General features: G+C 42.7%; 1 protein-coding gene across 1 annotated transcript in view; it reads right to left on the reverse strand.

Moving 5' to 3' along the window:
- Positions 1–3958: 3958 nt before the first annotated feature.
- The window catches only part of LOC137677185 (PC4 and SFRS1-interacting protein-like), a 39739-nt gene continuing 18227 nt past the window's right edge, over positions 3959–25470 (reverse strand). The window contains exons 3-5 of the mRNA XM_068424449.1: positions 24403–24479; positions 18222–18360; positions 3959–4188 (exon numbers count right to left, since the gene is read on the reverse strand). Of these exons, the coding sequence (XP_068280550.1) occupies positions 4099–4188; positions 18222–18360; positions 24403–24479 (306 nt within the window). The 3' untranslated portion in view covers positions 3959–4098. The remainder of the gene's footprint in view (positions 4189–18221; positions 18361–24402; positions 24480–25470) is intronic.

Raw genomic sequence — 25470 nt, forward strand, 5'->3', positions numbered from 1 at the left:
CGACGTGATTGCTGGGCTGGCGGACCGCAGGCGGTCGGAGTGGGTTCGCGAACCATGGAAACCTTGATAAAGGTGATTTCGTTACTGGGCGGGGAATTTAAGATTTCTGTGAAATCGAAAGACGTAGCCCAGTGTGTGGACCGTCTCGTTAAAGGGGGGGGCGGTGGCAGGACCGGCTGATTGTTTACAGCCGAATACCTGGGAGCGGTGCTCGATGCAGCTCGCTGAGCGAGCTATGGCAGCGGGTTCTGCCAAAGAATTAAAAACATGGGGAGTTATCTTGTGGCTGCTACGGACTGCGCGGGAGGGCTGGGCGACATGGGATGCGGCTCGGACGTGTTTACATGGGGTCTACCCTGACCAAGACAGAAGTGACAGTGGTGAAACTCCTCCAACATATACTCTCTGAGAGAGGAATTAAATATGACGAAGCTGCGTTAAAGCAGTTACTGTTTTGGGCAAAAGATAAAGGACATTTTACAACCTTTAATGATGTCTTTGAAGTGCCTTTATGGGAGAAGATTGGTGACTCTCTCTGGAATGCAGTGTCAAGTGGTGATAAGGAAGCCTTTAAATTGTCTGCTACATGGAGGCTGGTTAGTGAAGCGTTAAAAGGAATAAAAGCAGAGAGAGAAGTCACACATACAGCTTTTATGGCTTTAGGACCACAGGCGCCTACTACCCCCTCACTGTTTGCGGGACCAACACCTCCCATGGCCCCGGTGGCTGTACCGGTGGCAGCTCCTTTATCACCGTGGGTACGGACGGCTCCGAAAAAAGCTGAGGAGCGGGGAGTGAGAAAAATAGATACAGATCCATCAGAACCGGTAGTGCGCCCTAAAACACGAACTCGATTTGAACTAATTGATTCAGACGCTGAACAGGAGACTTGGCAGAAACCCCCTCCGAAACCCCCTCCCTCTCATTGATCTCTCTACGGATGAGGCTGAGCAGGAGGACAAGAAGGAGGGTAAACATGCTTTGTACCCACCTTTACCGGATTCGCCATTTACAGAGTCAGCAGTACCAGAGTCACAAGGACTTAAAGGACTGTTACCATCACGAAATGGACACGAACTTGACATGACAGAGCTTGGTAGACAACTGGAAGAATTAAAGACGGAATTGCAGCAGCATCGTTCAGCCAACGCCTCGGGACACGTGACTATGTCTCCCCCAAAAACCCCCCTCTGTGTTCGAGACAAGTATTAGGGCCACCTCAACCTCCTTTACAACTCCCTACTCCACCTTTAGATCAGGGCGGGGGGGGAGGTTTGCGTCCATCTGGTAATGTGGGAGGTGAGGGAGAGGGTCAGCTTCCGCCCGCGTATACAGGGGAAGGGGGGGAGGTGAGGGAGGAGTGAAATGGAAAGGGGTCATTCGAGATGTGTTATTAGAAGGAGTTGTGATTCCACGGGCATATCCGGTGATTGTGGGTGCGGGTCCTGAGGGAAGAAATATTTGGCAACTGTTAGATTGGAAAATTGTAAAAGAAGCATTGCCACTACAGTTAGCGAAGGACAACACAGGTGAGGACTGCAGAAAAGTTGTTGCAGGGATGGCAAATAGTAATGCCACCTTAACTGAGCTAATGGATGCTTGTGAGAAAGTAGGAACCACCACATTTCAGATGGAGCATTTAGCAAAAACTTTTGCGGCGGCAATTAAGGTAGTTCATCGTTGTTATACATGCGAACAGGAAGGTCACTTTAAGAAAAACTGCCTTAAGAAGTTGAAGCTGAGTGGGAGAGATAACTCTGTTTTGATGTGTCATTGCTGTGGGAAGCTGGGGCATTTTGTGAAGCTGTGCAGGTCTAAGTATAATGCTCAAGGTCAGCTGATAACAACCAGCTGCAGAATACAGGGAAACTGGAGAAAGAACGCGGGGGGGGAACCGTATGCTGACACAAATGAATCTTCCCAACCAGTTCCAGGCCTATGCAGTTAACTCGCAGCCCAAACAGCAGGGAGCGCAGGACTGGTGTTTCCACACGGGGTTAACCTGTGCGGCTGCCAAGCCTTGGACCTGTGGCAAACAGGGATAATGCTAATGCTGATTGTCAAAAGATCATTGAAGCTTTACCTGGAAAAAACAGATTTGAATGCTATGATAAAGGCATGTGCAAAAGTGGGTACTGTGGAACATAAGGCTCAAGTTATGGCTGCGGCCGTACTTGGGGCTTACGTCGTCACAATTGCAGCCTATATTCCAATTGTTAGCAGGGGACACAACTTTAACAGCACCACGACACACTACTTCAGAGATACAGCAACTGATTACAGAAATAGAAAGCAGGCTACATTCCAAATTTGTACATCGTATTGATTTGAATCAGGAAATACAAATTATCACTTTGTTTGATAGGCAAATTCCGTATGCAATAATTGGTCAATGGAATTCAGAATGATCAGATTCGTTACAGAGCTATTGGCACAGATTATTCATCAAAGGACGGATGCAATGTCGGGAGCTTGTGGCCAGAGATCCCTGCATCACTAACCGTTCCTATTTTGCAGCTCAATATTTTGAGTGGTGTATGGCTAATAACTTTGCTTTGCAAACAGCTATGGAGAATTTCTCGGGACAGGTTGTTTACCACTTGCCCTCCCATTCTGTTATAAAATTGAGTGCGGAACTTCCAATTGCCACAGGAGTGTGGTGCGCAGACACTCCTGTGGATGGAACTACCATTTTTACGGATGGACCTGGGAACAGAGGCAAGGCGGGCCTTGTCTGGTATTCTGATGGCAAGTGGGAATCTATGGTAATACAACAAAAGGGTTCACCTCAGGTGGTAGAATTACGAGCTGTATTAAAAATATTTCAGAATTTTCCCATTCCCTTTAATTTGATTGCTGATTCAGCATATGTAGCTGGCATTATAAAGCAATTGGATAGATCTGTTATAGAGCATATATGTAATCAGTGTGTTTTTGAATTGCTGCGAGCTCTGTGGCAAGAAATTCAAATCCGAACTGCATTGTTTTATGTTTTACATGTAAGAAATCATACTAATTTGCCTGGGTTTATTGCAGAAGGCAATGCTCGAGTGGACTCTTTGGTTTTTCATCCTAAAACAACAATTTGTACCAGAGTGGAAGCAATAGCACAATTGCTTGTCAAAGTGCATAAAAGGATTACAGACATTACCGGACTAGACTCAGATGCTATCTATTTACCTATCAGAAAGGAATATCTACAGTGGTTAACAAATCAGTCAACTCTTTTTCAAATGGCCTTACAGGACTTTACTGGACAATTGTTAACACATTTGCCAAAAGATAAAAAGCTACAGTTTATTTGCAAACAGGATTGGGAAGAAAAACCTATCAGATCAGAGATACCTATGACTGGACTAACTGTTTTTACTGATGCAGGAAAGCGATCGCATTCAGCAGTTATTACCTGGCAAGAGGATGGACAATAGAAACATTGTAAATTCTCAGGACAAACTGAGGACTCATTGCAGACACTTGAATTTTTTGCGATATATCAGGTTTTTGTAAAATGGACCAATAAGAAATATGCGACTTTACACTATTTTGCTACAGTTGCATCAAGCAATAAACCTCAGAGAGATACCTTATTTTGTCACCCACATTCGTAGTCATCAATTTGATCAAGGTTTGAGCATTGGAAATAATAAAGCAGACACACTTGTATCCTATACGCAAATATCACCAAATTTATTTGAACAAATACACCTATCCCATCAATTCTTTCATCAATCAGCGAAAATGTTAGCGAAACAATTTCACCTCACCATGGCACAAGCACGTGAATTCGTTAGTGCTTGTCCTAGTTGTCAGAAAATTGGCATGGGAATTGGAATAGGGGTAAATCCTCGAGAGTTGAGTGCGTTGCAACTGTGGCAAATGGACGTTACTCACATTGCAGAATTTGGAAGGCTCAAATATGTTCATGTATCTGTTGATACGTTTTCACATATAATATGGGCAACAGCACAAACTGGGGAAACAGGTCGTCATGTCAAATGACATTTACTTGCTTGCTTTACAAGTCTTGGGGTTCCACAACAACTTAAGACTGATAATGGACCAGCATACTGTTCATAAATTTTTCTTCAATTTTGTCAACTATGGGGTATTACACATGTCACCGGGATTCCTCATTCGCCTACGGGTCAGGCGATTGTGGAACGTGCTCATAGTACATTGAAACAGCTTCTGCAAAAACAAAAAGAGGGAGAGGAAACTGAACCTTCTGAGAGACTTGCAAAAGCTGTTTATGTACTTAACCATTTAACTTTAGCAGGAGATAAGGAGCGACCCCCAATTGTAATACATTGGGAGGCAGTTCGACAGGGAGCAAGCTATGTGCAAAACAAAGGCAAAGTGTGGTATAGGGAACCAGGTACTAACGAGTGGTTGGGACCAGGGGAACTATTACTAATGGGTCGAGGTTATGTTTCTGTCTCTACAGGCGCAGGAGTACGGTGGATTGTCTCGAAAAGGATGGTTAGCCACATTATTAGAGGGAATAGTTTATATAGTTGTGATTATAATTATCATAGGGATCTGCGTGGGTTGTGTTGAGGCAATCATTGAGAATAGTATATGGAAGTAGTGAGATAATAAATCTAACTACTTCCAAAGGGGGAAATTGATACCGGATGGTTTAGCAACGGTTTAGCAAGAGTAGGCCTCAGAGTAGGCTCTAAAAGAGGCCTGATCTGTGTTACCTTTAAACAGAATCAGCTTTCCTGTCAGTAGTTTTCCTTTCAGCTAGAATAACAGAGAATAACAGTATGTTCTGAAGTAAACTGCATGTTTTGTAGATAGAGTCTGCTTATGGGAATGTTTATAATAGGCATTATCCTACTTGTGTTACCCTGTTTGTTTGCATGTTTGCAGAAAACTGTGCAACGAATGGTCAATACAACCTTTGTGGCTCAACAACAGAGAGCAGGATTTATGGGTAACCAAGGCTGGGATTCTCTGACTGGGCTCTGCGAGACACAGGGAACCAGGTTTAAGTAAGAAACAAAAACACAGAATTAAGATTCTTGGGGAGGGGGAAGGATTCCCAGACGTAATTCCTGTCAACTACCAATCTCACATTTTATATCGCCCTCTTTATTCTTTAAATCATTTTGCCCGGGGAGACCAAGAGCATGCCCCAATTGAGCGACATTGGGGTCCAGGGGTGCCAGAAGTGGGCCCCCCAGTCAAGGTTCGGTTCCCTGGGACAGCGGAGTGGGAAACAGGTTGGGAGCTGCTACATCACGGGAGGGGGTATGCCGCCATCAAACGGGATGATGTTATACAGTGGGTCCCTACACGCTGTTTGCGCCCTGATTTAAAACAAAATCCTAACCCGAAGTAATATGTACGCTGTCCGAGCTTTATGTTTTGCAGGAGTACCTGTGGGGGAAGCTGAAACAGCACCAGCCTCGACCTTCAGACGTGAGGAGTCATGACAGTACAGAGAGTCTGGTAAAGCGGCGGGGTGCCCAGAATGATGAGGAACGGCGACCGTTGCTGAGTGAAACAAAAGCTTTGAACAATGTGCTCATGATTAGCTTGCTTTTGCTTTGCATCTCAGGAGTTGCAGGGGAATCTTACTGGAGAACCTGGGCTCGGGATGTTGTATCCGCCAGCTACGCTTACGCTTTGACGCAAGGCTCCAGAATCAGCGATACGCTTTACTTCGCATGACTTGAAGCATGGGGAGGGGGAAATGTAGGTAGATTAGGGTACGGCGACCGGAAAATCTCGGGCTGTAACGGAAGGTAGGCGTGGCGAAAGGAGCAGGATGTGTCATTATCGTGCGAGTTCGTACGGGACAAGACGACTATATAAGGCTGTTGCGCAGTTAAATAAACGCCATTTGTTGCATCCTCACATTGGTGTCAGTGCTCAATGGCCCTGGGGTGCGGATAGCCTCAGGCCAGCCAGCAACCGAACGGAGCTTGCTGCAGACAAGCGGCAACAGTTGGGTGGTCTATAACAGACTCCCACCAGGATATCTGCCTTGCTGGCCTTCCCCCTGATTCTTACCCATAGGCACTCAAACTTATCATCACTGTCCTTAAGGTCTATACAGTCAAAACACTCCCTAATGTACAGAACCACCCCACCACCTCTCTTTCCTCTCCTGTCCCTTCTGAAAAGCTTGTAGCCATCCATTACAGCACTCCAGTCATGCGAGTCATCCCACCATGTTTCTGTGATGGCCACTACGTCATATCTTTCCTGCTGCACAATGACCTCCAGCTCCTCCTGTTTGTTACCCATGCTGCTGCATGTGTTGGTGTAGATGCACTTCAGCTGGGCTATTGGTTTCTCCCCCAACTCTGGCATTCCACCCCTAGGCTCATTTCCAGAAAGCCAGGTTTTATCCCCCTCCCCCTTCAAGCCTAGTTTAAAGCCCTCTCAATCAGCCCTGCCAACTTACAGGCTAGAATCCTTTTGCCCCTATTAGACAGGTGAACCCCATCTGTCTCAAGCAGGCCTGGTGCTGTATAAACCGCCCCATGATTGAAAAAGCCAAAATTCCACCAATGGCACCAGTCTTGATCAGGTGGGTTCTCCTGTTCCTTTCGGCATTCTTGCCTGCTGCGAGAGGAATCTAGGAAAACACCACCTGTGCTCCTGTCCCTTCAACCAGTCTCCCCAGTGCTTTGAAATCCTTTTTGATTGCCCTAGGGCTTCTCTCATCAACCTCATCACTGCCAACCTGGACAGCCAGCAATGGGTAATAATCAGAGGGTTGCATTAGTCTAGGGAGCCTCCTGGTAATATCCCTTACATGGGCCCCAGGGAGGCAGCAGACCTCCCTGTGAGATGGGTCTGGTCGGTTATAAATACTGCAGGGGAACACTTCCTGAAGTGCAATTTAATAAACAGAAGAGTTCCAAGTCAAACATGACTTGTCAGGATCTTTGGCCAAGAGATGAAGTTACACCAGAAATAAATTCCACCGTGGGGTACCTTTTCCAAATATATGGCAAACTCCACAAGTGCATTCTTGTATATACCTATAAATGTAATAAAGCCAATCAGCAATTCATCATCAACAAATGCAAGAGGCCAAAATCCACTGTTTAAAACTTTTGTACAGTTTTTATTTTAAATAATACCAAAAAAGCATAGTTAACCTTCTTCCTGGACAAAAATTCCATTTTTTAAATTAGCTGCCAATACTAAGTGAGCACAGAAAGCAATTATCCTTTTCCTGAAAACATTAGTAGATTAATATTTCAAAAGCCTGAAGAATTAAAGTAAAAGACATGGAAGTAGAGGAGGAGAAGGCAAAATTACTATTTTTAATTAGATTATTTTTTGAATAATGTTTTCAGTTAAATCTTAGCTCTTTTGCACAAAGCTGGCAGAACTCCCTCAACTCTTAATTTTTTCCTCTCATTGAGAAAGTGGCTCTAGATTAAAACCCAAGCCACAAGCTTCCTTTTACCCTCCACCTCCCTAACAGTTACAATTACCTCTGCAAAGTATAAATAATACCTTTGGAACATTCTAGCTACTTCTGTCAGCTGAACAGAAAATGAAGCTCTCAAAGACTTATCAAGATAAAGTATACTTAAGGAAAGGAGTTAAAAATAATAACAATAACAACAATAAAAAAATCTGTGAAATAAAAATTGATCATCCCCTAGTAATGAGTAATGTCTTATCCCTTTACTCTAAGCCCATCTCACATTCAAATTAAAAATTCAATTATTCTGACATCTCAATCTGAATATCCCACTATTAACTTATTCTGCACGTGGCCAGAGTTCTCTATTCACCCTTCATTTTCCGGACACCAGGGACATCTACATTGTCTTCCCTGCTACTGTCCCCAAAACTGTGCCTCCTCTAAGTAGGTACAAATTTTTTAAAAAAAAAAGTATATGTAGATCAAATAACATCTTTAATATGCATCTTTTCCTCTCCAACAACAGAGCTAAGAACCTTGCCGGTCTACTCATAACCACGTGTAGTGATTACTGCAATGTACTGGCTGTACACAGTCCCACTTTGAATACCGCTGGGAAAATCAATTTTCCTAGCTTCTCAGATTGTCCACATCACTTTTCCACTGACTTTTTTCTCCATAAGAAACTGTATGCCTTCAGCTTTCAAGACCTTTCACTTCCTACTTTCACCCTGTTTTGGACCCCTCCTCATCAGCTACTGAGGTCTCAGCTTCTGCCTCTGCCACTTTCAACCAATTTTGTTTCCTCAGATGCTGCTCCCAAAATGAGCAAAAGCTTCCTCATAAATATCCATAAAACCACACAACTGCCTTTCATCAAATTCTCATTTGAACCTATTACCTTCCCCCACTAAGAAGAAAACAAAACAAAAAAACAGGTTAACTGTTAATTATGCCAGATGCAAAGATTATGGCCTATCAGGATGATGAACATCCTTCCGTGTTTTTCTATGCTCCCTTCACCCATTGTTTTCTCTTCAGTTGTAAAGGGCTATCATTCTTTTCTGCAGTTGTAGAATGCCATATGCAATAAAGGTTTTTGTTTATGACTAGGGCTGCTGGGTGCTACTGCAGTGTGAACTGAAATTCTTACAACTTTACTTCACAAGGAAATGGTGAAAAAGTATAGTGACTCCTTTTTTCCAAATAGGGAAAAGTACATGTCCCTTGTTAATACAGTCTTTCTCCACTGCCATGAGTGGATCAGCACCTTTCTGTATATGTAAGCAGAGAAAATACTCATCCAGACGAGAATGTCTGATCTGCTGGTCTTACTTCGGAAACTCAAACTCTTTCTTTAGCCATATTCTCCTTTAAACTAGGCACACAGTAACTAGAGAAGTCTTGTGAAGAAGAGATTACCAATGCAAAAAGGATAGCTAGTATTTCACGTGAAAGTAATGAGGAACATTCAGAGAGACCAATTTTTCTTATTTGTATCACAGTATTCTCTAGAGGCCCTAGACTGTGATCAAGGTCCACACAAATTGGCTGTAGTCTTTACAATATTCTGAGCAGGTAGGTGCAAACAAAATACACAGGAAGAGGACAATTTCTTTGTCTTTAGAGGAACTTTGGGACTTCTGATGGATGGATGGCTATAATTTAAGCCCAAAAGGTTTATCAGGAGAATATGAAATGGGATCACTGACAGACAAGGATTGATTCAAGCACGCTATGTGACAATTTTAGTGGCAATAAGATGTAACATTGCTTCCAATAAATATAAGAAGGCAGGAAAATACAGTACACTAAGATATCACATAATGAAATGTTGCAGTGATATTTGTGGAGAGCAAGTACTTGCAGCTTAGAAGGTGTGACAGATGTACCCACTCTGAGTGAGTGAACAGTGCTTTGGTTCAGGCATCATTGACAAGCAGGCCTGACTGAAATCAGCCTTGCTGTGCAAACCATGAGAACTGTGCTAGGCCGCATCTTCTCAGGAACTAAGGAATCTAGGCCATGTCTTATCAGGAGCTAACAGTACCAGCCCGAGCTGGGACTAGACAAAACTAAAACTGCTACAGCTGCACACCTGCACATACACCAAAGGGGGGGGTTGATTACGAGTCAATGACTTTACACTATAAAAATCTGTAGCCTCTCCGAGCCCATTGAGCTCTCCTGTATGAGCAGGGACGCCTCTCAAGGTTACTCCTCGAGACTGAGAGACCCCTTACCCGGCATCTAATATCTATAACAAGGTAAGTGACATTTTATATTAGGCCTAAATATATATTGTATGCTAGCAACATTTATATATATCCTGCTATAGCTTAATTATTAGAAGTGTAGTAAGTAGTAGTGTCTGACCGCTAATTCATTGTCTAAATAATTGTCTAAATCATTGTCTAAACCATTGTCTAAATTATCATCTAAATTATCATTGAAATAATTGTCAAATCATTGTTAAATCACTTTAAGCAACATTCAATTATTGCTTAATCGCCATTTGATTGCCATTTGATTTTCATTCAGTCATTGATTAATTACCGTTTGATCATCAATAAAACCCTTTTAGTTAACCCCATAACAATGACTTCTTTTAATAATTCACCTGCGACAAAAGTTGGCATAGTCGGCAGGATGGTGGATTCAATCACTGACTACTTACGGAGGCATGGAGTTAACCCTTCACTGAAATTTTTGGACAATTGGGAGCACAAAAAGCAGGATAATTGGAATAAGATAAAAGAACAGTTAAACCTTGTAAGAGGGAAACTGAAAGATAGTAAAGAGAAGGGAATAATATGCAAAATGTTGGGAACATGTTTGGGAGCTGCATATCAGTAGAAGAAATTTAAAGAACAGGAAATGAGAGTGTTACAAGATGCGGTTGAACAAAGCAAGCGACAAGAAATGCTGTTATCTCTGCGAATAGAACAATTGCAGAAACAACTGGGGGAGGAAAAAGGAAAGCGCAGGAATTTAGATGGTAAACTAGAACTCATGAGAATTCGGGCCCCCAACCCCCCAGATCCTGTGAAAATTCGTAAGCTAATCGTTTCCCCAGAAGACTGGGATGGAGATTTTTGGGAGGACCCCGATCAAGAACTTAGTGATGAGAGTGAATTAGATGAATCAGAATTTAAGGTAGTTCCAATTATTAAAACTGAGATATCTGCTGGACCTCAAGGGGGCAACCAGAGAGATACCATAAAGACCGTTCCATCGGACCCCCTTCAACTGGCCAATCTGCACGAAAAAATACGGGTGGCAGCCTGGCGAAAGCGAGAATGAATATCTGTGGCGTGTCTCCTTAACTGGAGGTGATCATATTATGTTAGATCAAAGTGAAGCGGATGGCTTTTGGGGACCAGGAGTGTTCTTGAATGAGGGACCAGCCCCTAACACTGAATCACACACTATTACACTACGAGTAGCGTATTGGGCAGGGGGGCATAGACCCTCGGGATAGAGAGGAGCCCACTGCTATACCAATAAGATCATTAAGCGAACTTTCTACTGCTGTTACAAAAGCAGCCTGCCTTCAGGCTATGAACAACAGGGGTGCATATGGCAATTACCCTATCTCTGCCCCTGTAGACCCCCAAGCCATGAGACCACTGATAAGAGGAGCCCCTGCTGTTTTAAAATCCTACCTCATTGCAAAAAGGGATGAAATAAGACAAAACATAGAACATAACGCTCAGGAGGGTCAGGACAGTCAACCCCGCCTCCGACCCATCCCAACCTGGGCAGATTTGTTGCATGGCATTGTAAATCATAGTCGAGAAATGGGGTGGGACGAACCGACACCAGCGGGGCAATCCCAACCTGGCGCAGACAGCAGACGGATCCGGCAAGTAAAACAGACTCCCCAGAACCGCCGACGCTTTCCCCGATCTTATAAACCCCGTGATGGAAGCTTATCAATGAGATAACACAGACGGCCCTCGTATTTATGTTCCAATCAGCCCCTAAAGACAACTAGTGAATCTTTTAATTGACACAGGAGTTCAAATTTCAATACTTTCAAATTTGGATGCCCAAAGAATTAACGTTAAGCCTGGCCAACAAAGGGTTAAAATAATAGGATTTACCAGCAAAAGTGAAATATTCCCTGTAACTAAAGTAAACTTGTTATTGCAAGGGGAGAAAATAATATCAAGACACCAATTAGCAGTAGTTTCAGGGAAGGAAACCGTTTTGGGTTTTGATGTATTACAAGGATGAGTTTGGAAACTGCCAGACATAGTGTTTGGTCTTTTGGCTGCCTGGAGCATATTTGGTTAGCTGAGTGAAAATTAGCAGCTACCTGTGGGCATCAGTGAACTGGCATAGTTTGCTTGCTGTGAGCTGCATCCATGCTGCCTGATTCAAAAATAACTAATGATGTCCCTCAGTATCCTATCTCTGCAGCTGACCGGACAGGTATTGCGGAGGTCATAGCTGACCTAGAAAAAGACAGATTATCTCCCAAACGCAGTCCCCATATAATTCCCCAGTGTGGCCAGTTAAAAAAAACAGACAGGAGATGGGAGCTTAACCATAGACTACAGAAAGTTAAATGCAAACACTGCTCCTCTTACGACTGCTGTCTCGAAAATTGCTACGTTAACTGCCACTCACCACTGGATGGCAACACTAGATGTAAAAGATATGTTCTTTATATAGTGTCACTGCAGGAGGAAGATAAAAGAAAATTTGCTTTTACCTGGAATGGGATACAATTTACTTCTAACAGACTTCCTCAGGGGTATAAGCATTCAGAGAATCATAGAATCATTTAGGTTGGAGAAGACCCTTAAGATCATCAAGTCCAACTGTAAACCTAACACTGCCAAGTCCACTACTAAACCATGTCCCTAAGCGCCATGTCTACGTGTCTTTTAAATACCTCCAGGGCTGGTTTCCTGGTTACAGGGGCAACTGATACTGACACAGGTTGATTAGTAGTGGCCATAGTGTCTGTCGCTGAGGTTGGCGTATCTGCATTGCCCGTTGCTGGAGTTGGGGTAGCGGCAGTGCCCGTTGTCAGAGTTGGCGTGGTTGCAGTGCATGTTGTCGAGGCAGCACACATTGTAGGAATTGAGGTGGCTTCACAACACCTACACCTGCACTGATATTTAATTTTACACCACACCTGAAAAACGTTCAGGAAAACCAATAATAGGAGCATGCTATTTTGATAGTCCCAAGAATATCTAAAATTCCCAAAAAATCTAGAGGAGTCAGCTTGGCAGAAAAAGGAAAAGTATGATTTCCCGGTAAAAAAGAAAATGTATTTACTAACAAAGGCCGACAGATGGCGCCCGAAGTACACAGATAAAGTCGCTGCTATCGATTCGCATTCTAAGCTGCCCGTCATTGTTCCATAGAGATGAGAGATCGGAGTAATAATGGCCCATTTTACCACGGCATAGATCAATACTAAACACCATAGCAAAGCGATGCCTTTCACCTAGCACCCTGAACTGATAAACCACACATAAACACTAGCAAACAGCAGATATGGCAGGTAAGGCAATATTAAGACACAACTCTGAACAAAGCTCTATGAAAACATGATAAAAAAATGTGCCCAACTACAAGGAAATCGGCATGATGTTTAATTTCCAACCCATCGAGACTCTCAAAGGAAAAAAATCTGATACTCTCTCGACTGAGCTACCTGAGTCTCCTCCCACTGGGGCCAGAATTCAAACTGTTCAGGCAACCTGTCAGAGCCCCTCTTGAGCCCCACATTGGGTGCCAATAAATCTGTCACCAATAAAGGTTGGGCTGGCTGTTAAGCCGACGACAGATGCTCTCTATTAACCCTTTCCTTCCCCAGAGGGGAAAAGAGAAAAGGGAGAGAGACTTATGGGTTGGAAAGTTAAAACAGTTTTAATAAACTATAACAATGAAAGTGAGTATAATAATATTAATGGAAATAATGCACTATATACAAAACCAATATTGAGTTTCCCCCCCCCATGACAATCACATCACCACTGATGCTGCAGGGCAGGCACTGGGAAGTCCCGAACTGGACTCGGCAGCAGACGAGAACCGGATGCAGGAACGCATGGACTGGGATCAAAGGCAAAAGAATGGGCAGAGTCCTCCCTGGATGCCAGCCACAGAGGAAGAGAGTGCGACCCTCGTGATCTTTCAGCTTTAAACTATCACGTGTATGGGATGGAATATGTCATTGGTCAGTTTTGGGTCACCTGTCCTGTCTGCTCCTCCCTGCAGGTGCGACCCTTTTAAGCCCTTTCACTTGTGGAATGCAAGAGACCCAGCGGTGACCCTGGTTTCCACAGGAACAAACACAAGCAAGAGCCCCTCCACACACCACTGCTACCACCACTCCAGCAACAACTGTAAACATCAAGCCTTATTAATTCCAGGAGCAGACACTGTCTGAAAAAACATGTAGTCAACTTCAGAAAGTACAGTCACTTAGACGAAACTTAACTGAAAGGAAAAAATTACTGAAAGGATAATTGGTTCTGTCCTAGTCCAAATCAGGACAGATGGTGACTCCACCACTTCCCTGGGCAGCCTGTTCCAATGCTTGACAACCCTTTTGGTGAAGAAATTTTTCCTAATATCCAATCTAAACCTCCCCTGGCACAACTTGAGGCCATTTCCTCTCGTCCTCTTGCTTGTTATTTGGGAAAAGAGACCAACACCCACCTCACTACAACCTCCTTTCAAGTACTTGTAGACAGCAATAAGGTCTCCCCTCAGCCTCCTTTTCTCCAGACTAAATAACCCCAGTCCCTTCAGCTGCTCCTCATAGGACTTAGCCTCTAGACCCTTCACCAGGTTGGTTGCTCTTCTTTGGACGTGCTTGTGGTGGGTTGACCCTGGCTGGATGCCAGCTGCCCACCAAGCCTCTCTATCACTCCACCTCCTCAGCTGGACAGGGGGAGAAAAACACAACAAAAGGCTCATGTGTTGATTTAAGGACAGGGAGATCACTCAGCAGTTACCATCACAGGCAAAACAGACTCAACTTGGGGAAAATTAATTTAATTTATTACCAATCAAATCAGATTAGGGTAATGAGAAATAAGAACAAATCTTAAAACACCTTCCCCCCACCCCGCCCTTCTTCCTGGGCTCAACTTCACTCCCGAATTCTCTACCTCCTCCCCCTGAGCGGCACAGGGGGATGGGGAATTGGGGGGGGTGCGGTCAGTTCATCACATGTTGTCTCTGTTGCTCCTTCCTCTTCACTCTCTTCCCCTGCTCCAGTGTGGGGGTCCCTCCCATGGGAGACAGTCCTCCACCAACTTCTCCAACATGGGTCCTTTCCACGGGGTGCAGTCCTTCAGGAACAGACTGCTCCAGCATGAGTCCCCCATAGTGTCACAAGTCCTGCCAGCAAACCTGCTCCAATGTGGGCTCCTCCTCTCCAAGGTGTCACAGATCCTGCCAGAAGCCTGCTCCAGTGCAGGCTCTCCACGGGGTCACAGCCTCCTTCAGGCACATCCACCTGCTCTGGCATGGGGTCCTCCATGGGCTGCAGGTGGATATCTGCTCCACCATGGACCTCCATGGGCTGCAGGGGGACAACATGCTTCACCATGGTCTTCACCACAGGCCGCAGGGGAATCGCTGCTCTGGTGCCTGGTGCACCTCCTCCTCCTCCTTCTTCACTGACCTTGGTGTCTGCAGAGTTGTTTCTCTCACATATTCTCACTCCTCTCTTCTGGGTGCTGTTGTGCAGCAGTTTTTTACCCCTTCTTAAATATGTTATCACAGACATGCTACAACTGTCGCTGATTGACTCAGCTTTGGCCAGCAGCGGGTCCGTCTTGGAGCTGGCTGGCATTGGCTCTATCGGACATGGGGGAAGCTTCCAGCAGCTTCTCACAGAAGCCACCCCTGTAGCCCCTGCTGCTACCAAAACCTTGCCACACAAACGCAATACAGTGCTCCAGCAGCTCAATCTCTTTCTTGTAGTGAGGGGCCCAAAACTGAACACAGTATTCGAGGTGCGGCCTCACCAGTGCCGAGTACAGGGTGACGATCACTTCCCTAGTCCTGCTGGCCACACTATTTCACCCTCTATAGCTCAGTGGAGCTAAACATCGCATTAGTGCTAGGTGGATATATCCTAGCTATTAACTAAAAGGGGTAACCAGTCCAGAGTCACCCCGCCGAGACTTGTGTTATTTTCTCTTTCCAGAAACGGTACCAGGAATGCTATCAGAATGCCTCCCTTGGAGATCAGATTGATCATCAGAGGAATATACATCCTTCTCACAGAAACAATCATCGCCAACATGAACCAGATATAATTCGCACATCAACAAGCCCGACACACGGGGTGGAGGCCCTCACTTCTTTTACTTGTGCTAATCAGTACGGTAACTGTAGTACGTTTTGCACCATACATGTTTGAAATTGTTGTAAATACAGGAATATTGGGAGAACCAACACAAAACCTAACAATGACAATCACTGGTGTTCACACAATTGTAAAAGCAAATAAGAGTCACCTTATTTCTGTTACACCAGGTGACAGAATCTCTATTGAATGTAACATGACAAATTATTCAAAGGGAAATGTGTTCGTCTTTTATTTGTGCTAATCAATACGGTAACTGTAGTACATTCTGCACCATACATGTTTAAAATTGCTGGAAATACAGGAATATAAAGTGAACTGAAAATAAAAAATAAGAATAAAATCTCCATAAAGTCAAAGGTACTATACAGAATCATTTAAAAATTAAGATGTTTAAAACTTGATATGTCCTGTCACGGTTTAAAGCTGGGCCAGCTATTAACCAGGTGGCAGATGCTCTCTGTTAACCCTCTCCCCCCCCCCAAGGGAAAGGGAAAGGGAAAAGGGAGAGAGACTTATGGGTTGGAAAGTTAAAACAGTTTTAATAAACTATAATAATGAAAAAGAATATAATAACAATAATAATAGAAATAACCAAATATATACAAATATGTACAAAACCAAGATCAAGAGCTTGGAAATCCTCCTCAGGCAGAGTTGCTCCCCCCAGTACAGGCAGAGGGGAAAAGGCAGTACCTCCCCCCAGCACAGGCAGAGGGGAAAATGTAGTAGCTCTCCCCAGCACGGGCAGAGGGGAAAATGCAGTAGCTCCCCTGCTATCACACCTGCAGGCTTTTAACTGGAGATTTGGCAAAGCTGGTACCAATCAGTGGGAGACAGGAAGGCCCCTCCCTCCTGGGCCCCACCTCCAGGAGGCAGTGGGTTAGTGATAAATAGGAAAGTGAGAATGACATGTATGGGATGGAATACCTTGCTGGTCAATCCTGGGTCACCTGTCCCGTCCACTCCTCCCTGCAGGTACAACCCCCTTCGGCTCTTCACTCGTAAGCAGTGAGGAATTTAGCAGTGACCTTGGTTTCTCTAAGACTAATTGGCCTGGTTTGGGCCAAACCAGGACAGTCCTGTGACAGTTTATTTTAAAAAGTGTTCAACTTTTAATAGCTTGGATTGAATTTATATGGCAAGGTTTTGGTAGCAGGGGGTGCGGCTGCAGGGGTGGCTTCTGTGAGAAGAGATCAGGAGCTGCCCCCATGTCAGACATGGCCAGTTCCATCTAGCTCCAAAACGGACCCACCGCTGGCCAAAGCTGAGCCAATCAGCAATGTTGGTGTCACCTCTGTAAAAACATATTTAAGAAAGGGTAAAAAATGCTGCACAGCAGCTGTGAGAGAGAGGAGTGAGAAAAATGTGAGAGAAACAACTCTGCAGACACCAAGGTCAGTGAAGAAGGAGGAGGAGGAGGTGCACCAGGCGCCGGAGCAGATATTGTCCTGCAGCCCATGGAGAAGACCATGGTGAACAGGTTGTCCCCCTGTAGCCCATGGAAGACCACGTGAAAGCAGATATCTACACTGCAGCCCATGGAGGACCCCACAACAGAGCGGGTAGATATGCCCTGAAGGAAGCTGCAGCCTGTGGAGAGCCCACACAGAAGCAGGCTCCTGGCAGGAACTCCAGCCTATGGAGAGGAGCCTATGCAGGAGCAGGTTTTCTGGCTGGAACTGTGGCCCATGGAGGACCTACACTGGAGCAGTTTGTTCCTGATATACCGTGGAAAGGACCCATGCTGGAGCAGTTTGTGAAGGACTATATCCCGTGGGAGGGACCCCATGCAGGAGCAGAACATCATGAGGAGGAAGGAGCAGCAGAGAGAAAGCGTTATGAAATGACCACAATCTCTATTCCCCATCTCCCCAGCACCGCTTGTGGGGGGAGGAGGTATAAGATTTGGCAGCAAAGTTGAGCCTGGGAAGAAGGAAGGGATGGGGCAAAGGTGTTTTTAGTTTTGTCTTTGTTTCTCACTATCCTACTCTATTTTTATTTGGCAAAAAATGAAATTGATCTTCCCCAAGTCGAGTCTGTTTTGCCCATGATGGTAACTGGTGAGCAAACTCCCTGTCTTTATCTTGACCCATGAGCTTTCTTTCATCTTATTTTCTTCCCCTGTCCTGCTGTGGAGGGGGAGTGAGAGAGCAGCTTGGTGGGCATCTGGTGGCCAGCCAAGATTAACCCACCACGTAACTTTATCCTTGTGTCCTGAAACTATTAACATGATCCCTTCTTAACTTTACTATAATAAAATGGCATCCCCAATTATACAGAAGAGCAATTTTCTCTTATTTTGCTAAAAAAAATTAGGTAAATTGTAAATGACAATAGCAACATTAGTCCAACTTGCAACTCAGTGATGCAGATCAATAAATTATTCCCTATAGCAGCTAAGCCATCATTGCTTTTTTACAACAATATGACAAAACAGATTAAAGTTTTCACAGACTCTGAATCACTTACCTGATGATGAGAGAATTTCACTTTGGGATTGTTGTCAATTTCCCATAATCCTTCATTAAAGCCTTTTCTCTTATTTGGTTTGCCATATTTTTCTTTATTTTCATAATAAGGGAATATATCCTTTGGTCCCAAGAATGCCCTTCAAGAGATGAAAACAGTTACCAGAAACATCACATTTTTAAATTGCTACTCTTCAAATTAACTTTAGTACCAGATATTATAAAAAAAAATAAATGAGGCATCTGAAGTGATATTCTGTAATCATCAAAGTGCTGCTACTGAAGCATCTTTAGTCTTCTAAACTTTTGCTTTCAACAAACCCAATTTTCCATTAGTACTACCACGGTCACTGCTCTCTCCTAGGTGTTGAGTGTCCAGGCAAGAAACAGTCAGTGCTGTCTTGAATGTTATGTCTTGTTAAGATCACAGTTGAGAGCGCCACCCACCACTGTCAAACAATGATTAAAAACTGAGCAGCTGACTGATGTACAGAAAGAGCCATTGCTTCCTTAGCAAACCAAGCTAAAATGTGAAGAAACAAAGATTCCTTAAATCCTGGAAACATAATGCAAGATAATGAGTACAAGTATAAGAAGATATGGCTTCAGGACAAAGAAAAATATTTCAAAATTATTAAATTAAAACCAGTATGCCTTGAATGACAAAACAAAGGTGGGATAGAATGATTGCTTAGATCTTTGTAAGAATGCTATATAGTTTATCCTGAAAGATATGGAAATCTAACCAAGAAAATATACAACTTTATTAAATGTTTTACATTAAATGCTCAATGTTTCTGTCTTTAAGTATCTTGTATATCTGAATGAAAAGCAGCTTATCAAGAAAATGATAATTTTGCTGTTCAAAGATACTTAAAAAGGCCTAAAACCTTTGCTTAAGTTAATAGTGTTTTGAAATGAGGGGGCACAGAGTTGGAAACAAACTTACAATTTTTGTATATTCTGTTTTTTAATCGATTAGCTTTTTTTAGTTTGTGTGAAGAGAGAGATACTCAATAATTTGGCTAGTAGAAGTGTTAAATTGCTCCTTATTTAAAATTTCTGCTCCATCCCTACTCATAAAAATAAATGTGAAAAAAAAAATTAATCTACTCTCAGTATCTGGGGCTTAAAACTGCTTCTTTTTATCTTTGTTTTCATCTAAAGAAACTGGCCTCCCCTAAGGCAGGCAAAAAATCCTCCCCCTAAAACCCATACATTATTATCCGTAGTGCAAGTTGCACAACTATGGCTATTAGACTGGCACCTTTTCCCACAAATTGCAGTATCTACACTGTAATTTTTTCTAAGCCAGACCTGAGAAAACAAGGTAATAAAGTACTAAACGACAATATTCTACTTTGTACTGCAGAACACAAAGGCACATTAAGTTTCTGCTGTAGTACCATGTCCTCTAGAGTTAGGATTTCATAGTAGCAATCCAACTGCCGTTAATAGCAAAACAGAAAACCTCAGTGACCAATGTTCTCATTTTCACCCCTGTGCCTATATCCAGCTCTGTCTGACAAAGTATAAATCTAAGACCCAATTGCTTGAATTGAAGATGCTGCTACTGTTTTTATGAGATAGTTCATGGTAAAGTTCAAACAAATAAAAAAACCCCTAAGTTTCATTTCCCCATTTTTTTCATCATCTCTATAATGAAGTATTTGAGACTTACTCCCTATTCATTTAGATAAGATAAAGAGAAGTTGCAAGTCATCTAGGAAGCTTAAGTATTTCCTACTCCAGTAGTGTAAAACAATCTAATCTCTCACAGTGGCTATCATCCATCTCTTTGCAGAAGATTGTTAGAGAGCATCCAGCCAGGGATCCACACACTCACAAAGCCTACTTAACCAGAGCAAAAGGGGGGATGGGGGAAAGAGAGAAAGACAGACCAGAGAAAACATTGCTTCTTTTCTTTCCTTTGCTCTGAAAGGAAGCATTTTTCCACAGTTGCAAGTCTCTACCCACACTGTTCAGACTTGGAGAAATACTAGGAATTAGCTACCTTGCTAAGGTCATGCAGATTGCTGAGGTTTTGCAGTTAAATCCCCATACACAAGAAGAAGAAAAGGTCAAGGAAACCTAAACAGGACAGATATCACCCTGACATATAGGGTCCAGGGTCTTGAGTCCAAAGTATGACCTTCTGCCTGCCTGTGACTAGCTAAAATTTGTGCTTATGTGATTTACTCACATAAGAAATTCACATAAAGCTTTGTTAAAATACAAATATCTAGTTTATATCTAGTTTTCCTTTAGAAAAGGGTAATATTTCTAAAACAAGATGACAGCTGGCAAATATCTTGAAAAGAAGAAATAGGCTTTTAGGGTTTTGGTGGGGTTTTTTTCCAAAAATATCAAGAAGCCACAAATTTAGGTTTTGGTGAAGCTCAGAAGAAAGCAACAATGAAAATCAAAGTACAAGCTCATACTTTAGAATCATAGAATCATTGAGGGTGGAAGGCAACACCTCTGGAGATCGTCTAGTCCAGCCCCCCATGCTCAAAGCAATGTCAACTACAGCAGGTTGCTCAGGGCCATGCCCAGTCTCCGAGGATGGAGATCCCACAACCTCTCTGGGCCACCTGTTCCTGAAGAAAGGAAGTACTTTGCAACACTGTAAGATATGACAGGCACAGATTCAAAAATATTTTTCAAAGTTATATTCTAAAGAAAACATTTGAGAACTTTGAAATACAGTAGCCCTGAGTCTACCACATTACCAAAACCAGATTTCAGTAAAACTGCTTTGTATGAGTATCAAAGAGTGGGTATAAGGTTTCAAATTTGCCAATAATCTACATGCAATCAAACATTATTTCAAAACCTAAGTCACATTTGAAAAAAGGTCATTGTGCTTCTCAAAATTCTACAGAAACTTTTAAGATTACATATAAATTAGTTTCTTTCTACCCTACACTTTACCTGTGTTCGTGAATACATCTTCAGGAATGACAGTAAAAACAAGCAGTGCAATCCAGAATAGAATCATAGAATCATAGAATCATTTTGGTTGGAAAGGACCTTTGAGATCATCGAGTCCAACCATTAACCTAACATTACCAAGTCCACTAAACAGTATCCCTAAGCACGACATCTACATGTCTTTTAAATACCTCCAGGGATGGTGACTCTACAACTTCCCTGGGCAGCCTGTTCCACTGCTTGATAAACCTTTCTGTGAAGAAATTTTTCCTGATATCCAATCTAAACCTCCCCTGGTGCAACTTGAGACCGTTTCCTCTTGTCCTATTACTTGTTACCTGGGAGAAGAGACTAACACCCTCCTCGCTACAACCTCCTTTCAGGTGCTTGTAGACAGCAATAAGGTCTCCCCTCAGCCTCCTTTTCTCTAGACTAAACAACCCCAGTTCCCTCAGACGCTCCTCATAAGACTTGTTCTCCAGACCCTTCACCAGCTTCGTTGCCCTTCTTTGGACACACTCCAGCACCTCAATGTCTTTCTTGTAGTAAGGGGCCCAAATTAATTAGCATACATTCAAAAGGAGAGAAGTAAAAGGGTGCTTTATTTTAACTGTCAAAACATCCTGAAAAGGGTACAAACCTACTGAACAGTATAAAGCAAGGACAAAAAAGGGGGGAGAACAGAATTCAAACCTTGCTTCCTCTTCCCACAAAAACCACAAAAAATGATTGAGCCGACATAGAACTATATGGAATGATGTGAACAGTCAATGAAATGCATGGTTATAGGAGCCAAACATGCACAAAGCTCATTGACAGAGAAGTCACTTCTTAAAAAGAGACAAATAGAAAGTAGTGTCAGTGACAGTGCTTTCTTTTTAATTCATCACAATACTGTATTTTCTCTACCATATTTATTTTTAAAGATAGGTAGGAAGTACTACCTTAGAGAGATTTTTATAGATTTCTTAATGGTCTGAAGGAGGACAAAAAGAACTTTCTGCAAGCTGTACAAGAACTGAAACAATTATGCAGACAACTAGCTCTGTGACATGCTTTACAATACTATTTGCAGCTTATTAAAAAATGGGAATAAAACCAGCATTTCCCCCACAAGTCAAACAGGAAATTAACACTGAATTAAAGATCTCTGTAATCTATAGTAGAACATTATGAAGTAGCATGACAAATTTCACTATAATAGACAGAGAATAACATAAAAACATATTTAGAAGTGGGAAAAATCAAGTCCTTTCAAAGGAAATGCTACATTCCATTGCAAAATGTTAGTGTTACCAAAAATATTCATCTTTCTTGGATACTTCACATAATAGCAGACATGAAACTAACTGGGGTGAGACCTTGGGCTTCAAATGCACCTCTTCACTTTTTCTCAAACCTTCTCCCTCTCCCCCTCAAAGGACTCAAATGCTACTTATTCCATAGTTTTCGGCTTTCTTTCATTTTCCTTTAGAACACAGTTTTGAGGATTGTCCTGGTTTCACTGGGATAGAATCACAGAATCAATTTCTGTTCAGGAAAGCTGCACTTTTGAGAAGACTGCAGCATCCAATGTGGTGGGAACAAAGTTGATAAGACACTTTGTTTTAGTTCATGGCCATCCATGGTATGTGGGTTTCCATGGTGATCAAGGCCATTAGCAGTTTAGAGTTAACCAGGTGCTTAAGCTAGGAGGAGCAAAAGACAGGGCAGCTGACCCAGGCTGGCCAACGGAAGTATTCTATACCATAAACATCACGTTCTGTTATAGAAATTTTCACATAATTAATGTAAAAGTTCTTATGAGTTAGGGAGACAAGGATCAATAGGGGTGAAATAGAATGAAGAATAGAATAATTAATATAAGTCAATCTGATAAACACAGGTGGGCTTTCACAATCCATGAATATTGTTCTCAAAGCTCCTTGTGTAATCCTGACCTATGACTGAACAAATCATCAATCAAAGCTTAATGAGTAGCTAAGCAGGAGTAGGCCTAGAAGTATTACCTTCTGATGATTTTAGTAAAGGGGATGTATGGTTAACCTTTTCTTTACCTTAAAAGAAATATAGGATACTTAGAAATAGACATTAATAGAAATAAAGTTCTAAATAGACTTTAGCTATTTTAGGTTAATACTTAGGAGACGCTGGCAGTGGAAACCAGACTCTGGTCAACCCGAATCAAGATGGGACGCTGATCACAGCAAGAACATTAAGGACGGGGTGTCGACTGGAGTCGGAGCGGAACCAGAACATAAAGATCAGCGTACCGATGGAAAAGAATGGACTTTTGTGGACTCCTGACAATGGACTTTTGTGGACTCTTGACGAAGGAAGAAAGAGGAATTGAAATAGTTAGTGGATTATTAATAGAAGCTCGTGAAAAGTTTATGATATAATTGATTATTAGTTTCTATATAAACTGATAGTGAATTTGAATCAGGTACCATTCACTGCGGTGGTGGTCCAACTCTGAGTTGTTTAATAAAACCAGCAAACCTAGAGACCCGGACTCTGCCAATTTTCTTTAACGGTTCACTATAAATTGGAAAGTTTGCTGGGGATGGCCTCTCTCTTCTCAATGGTTGCCTCCCTGGAGGGTCTCACCCATCATTCTGCTCCAGAGGCCTGCTCTCCCGTTTGTTGTGACCGTCGCGCTTTCGCTGGAGCTGTGGTGTTCTCAGTGTTTGACATCTGGCATTCACTGCTGGGAGTGCACAGCTCACGACCACTATATGGGCTGAGTATAACTCTGTGTATTTTATATTAGCATTAGTATTGATATTGGTTTTCTTATTTTATTAAATCTGTTTCAATTTCAACCCACGAGTCTCCTTTCCTTTTCCCAATTCCCTTTCTCGGATGGGGAGGGGTCACTGGGTGATAGAACAATTGGTTATTGTTTAGCCTCAGATGTGGGCTAAATGGAGACAAGGATACACGGGACTATAATTAAAATCCCTTACAAAAGAAAGAAAGATATGTCAATCATAACACTTTGGGTAGGCTCTTGCTTTTTTACTGAGCAGGAAAAAGTGCATGTTGCAGGGAATGGTAGACTATAACCACACCATTTCACAGCAAATGTGGAAAGCAAGCTGCCTATTTTGCCATTAGAGATTAATTTAAGAAAATATAGTCTGCCACTGAATCACATAATTCTCAAACACACGATGCAAACTGTTAAGCTACTGTTAAGACATTCTGCAATGAAAACAATATGCCCTTTAATCTAAAGGACTTACGTCTCATGAGTGCCAAAAAAGAATATAGGCATTTTATTCATAGGAGGTTTTACTGCTCCATCTGGAATTTCATCCACCTAAGAGAAAGAGAGACTAGAATTAAAGTTTAGTAACAATTAAAAACACTTTAGGGGAAAACACTTGTGTTAAGTATTAACATCAAGAAACAAAATACTATGGAAAAAGTGAGAGAGATTTAAACAAAACAAGACTCAAGGATTATATATTAAAAAAGCCCAAATAAACGAGTGATATTTGTAAGGGTATGTAGAAGGAGAGTGTCTGCTCCTTTAAGGGTATCTGGTCAAGGACCTTTTCAATGCAAAAAAAAGGTATAAGAAAAGGAGGAAGCCATAAACAAGAATATACAGGGACACAAACCTGACCAACAAATAATAAGGGATGCAGTGACCAGAACCAAACCTGTTCACTCACTCTAACTGTTAAGGATATGTGGAGTGTAAGAATGTTTATTCCAGCAAGGTTATCTAATCGGGGACCTTGTCAGTTGGGAAACTAAGGAAAAAGGGGAAGCTAGAAACAAAATATGCAGAGACACAGACCTGACAAAACAAACACAGAGAGAGTGAGAAGAAACAAAGCTTGCCATTCACACTAATTGATGGGCTATCAAGAAACTACAGGCGCCACTTCCAGGAAGACCAACCTCGACTTTGCAACTAAGATTATAAACCAGGGAAGATCCCAGACACCAGACTGGGAGGGGTAAGGGGATCGATAGAACTATGCAAACCCATGAAGGGATGTGTTGGGCAAACGGAGAGCAGGGAGAAACAAAGAGGGAGGTAGAAAGAAAGGGTTAAAAACAGGGCTGATCAGTACGCTTGTCTAGCTGAGCCCTGTGCCTGATCACTGCAGTCTGTCCTATCTTCTTATTAAATCTTTTCTCAACTGTCTCTCTGTATAATCTCACTCTCTATCCCATATGTATGTTTGCTGCAAGGACTAAGTGCCATCTACTGGAGTCAGACTGGGGCTGTAGGTGCATGTATTGGGTTTACATATCAAGGTTTTGGTACCAAGAGGGCAGGGGCTGCAGGGGTGACC

This window comes from Nyctibius grandis (assembly GCF_013368605.1).
Source record: "Nyctibius grandis isolate bNycGra1 chromosome W unlocalized genomic scaffold, bNycGra1.pri SUPER_W_unloc_2, whole genome shotgun sequence".
NCBI lineage: Eukaryota > Metazoa > Chordata > Aves > Nyctibiiformes > Nyctibiidae > Nyctibius > Nyctibius grandis.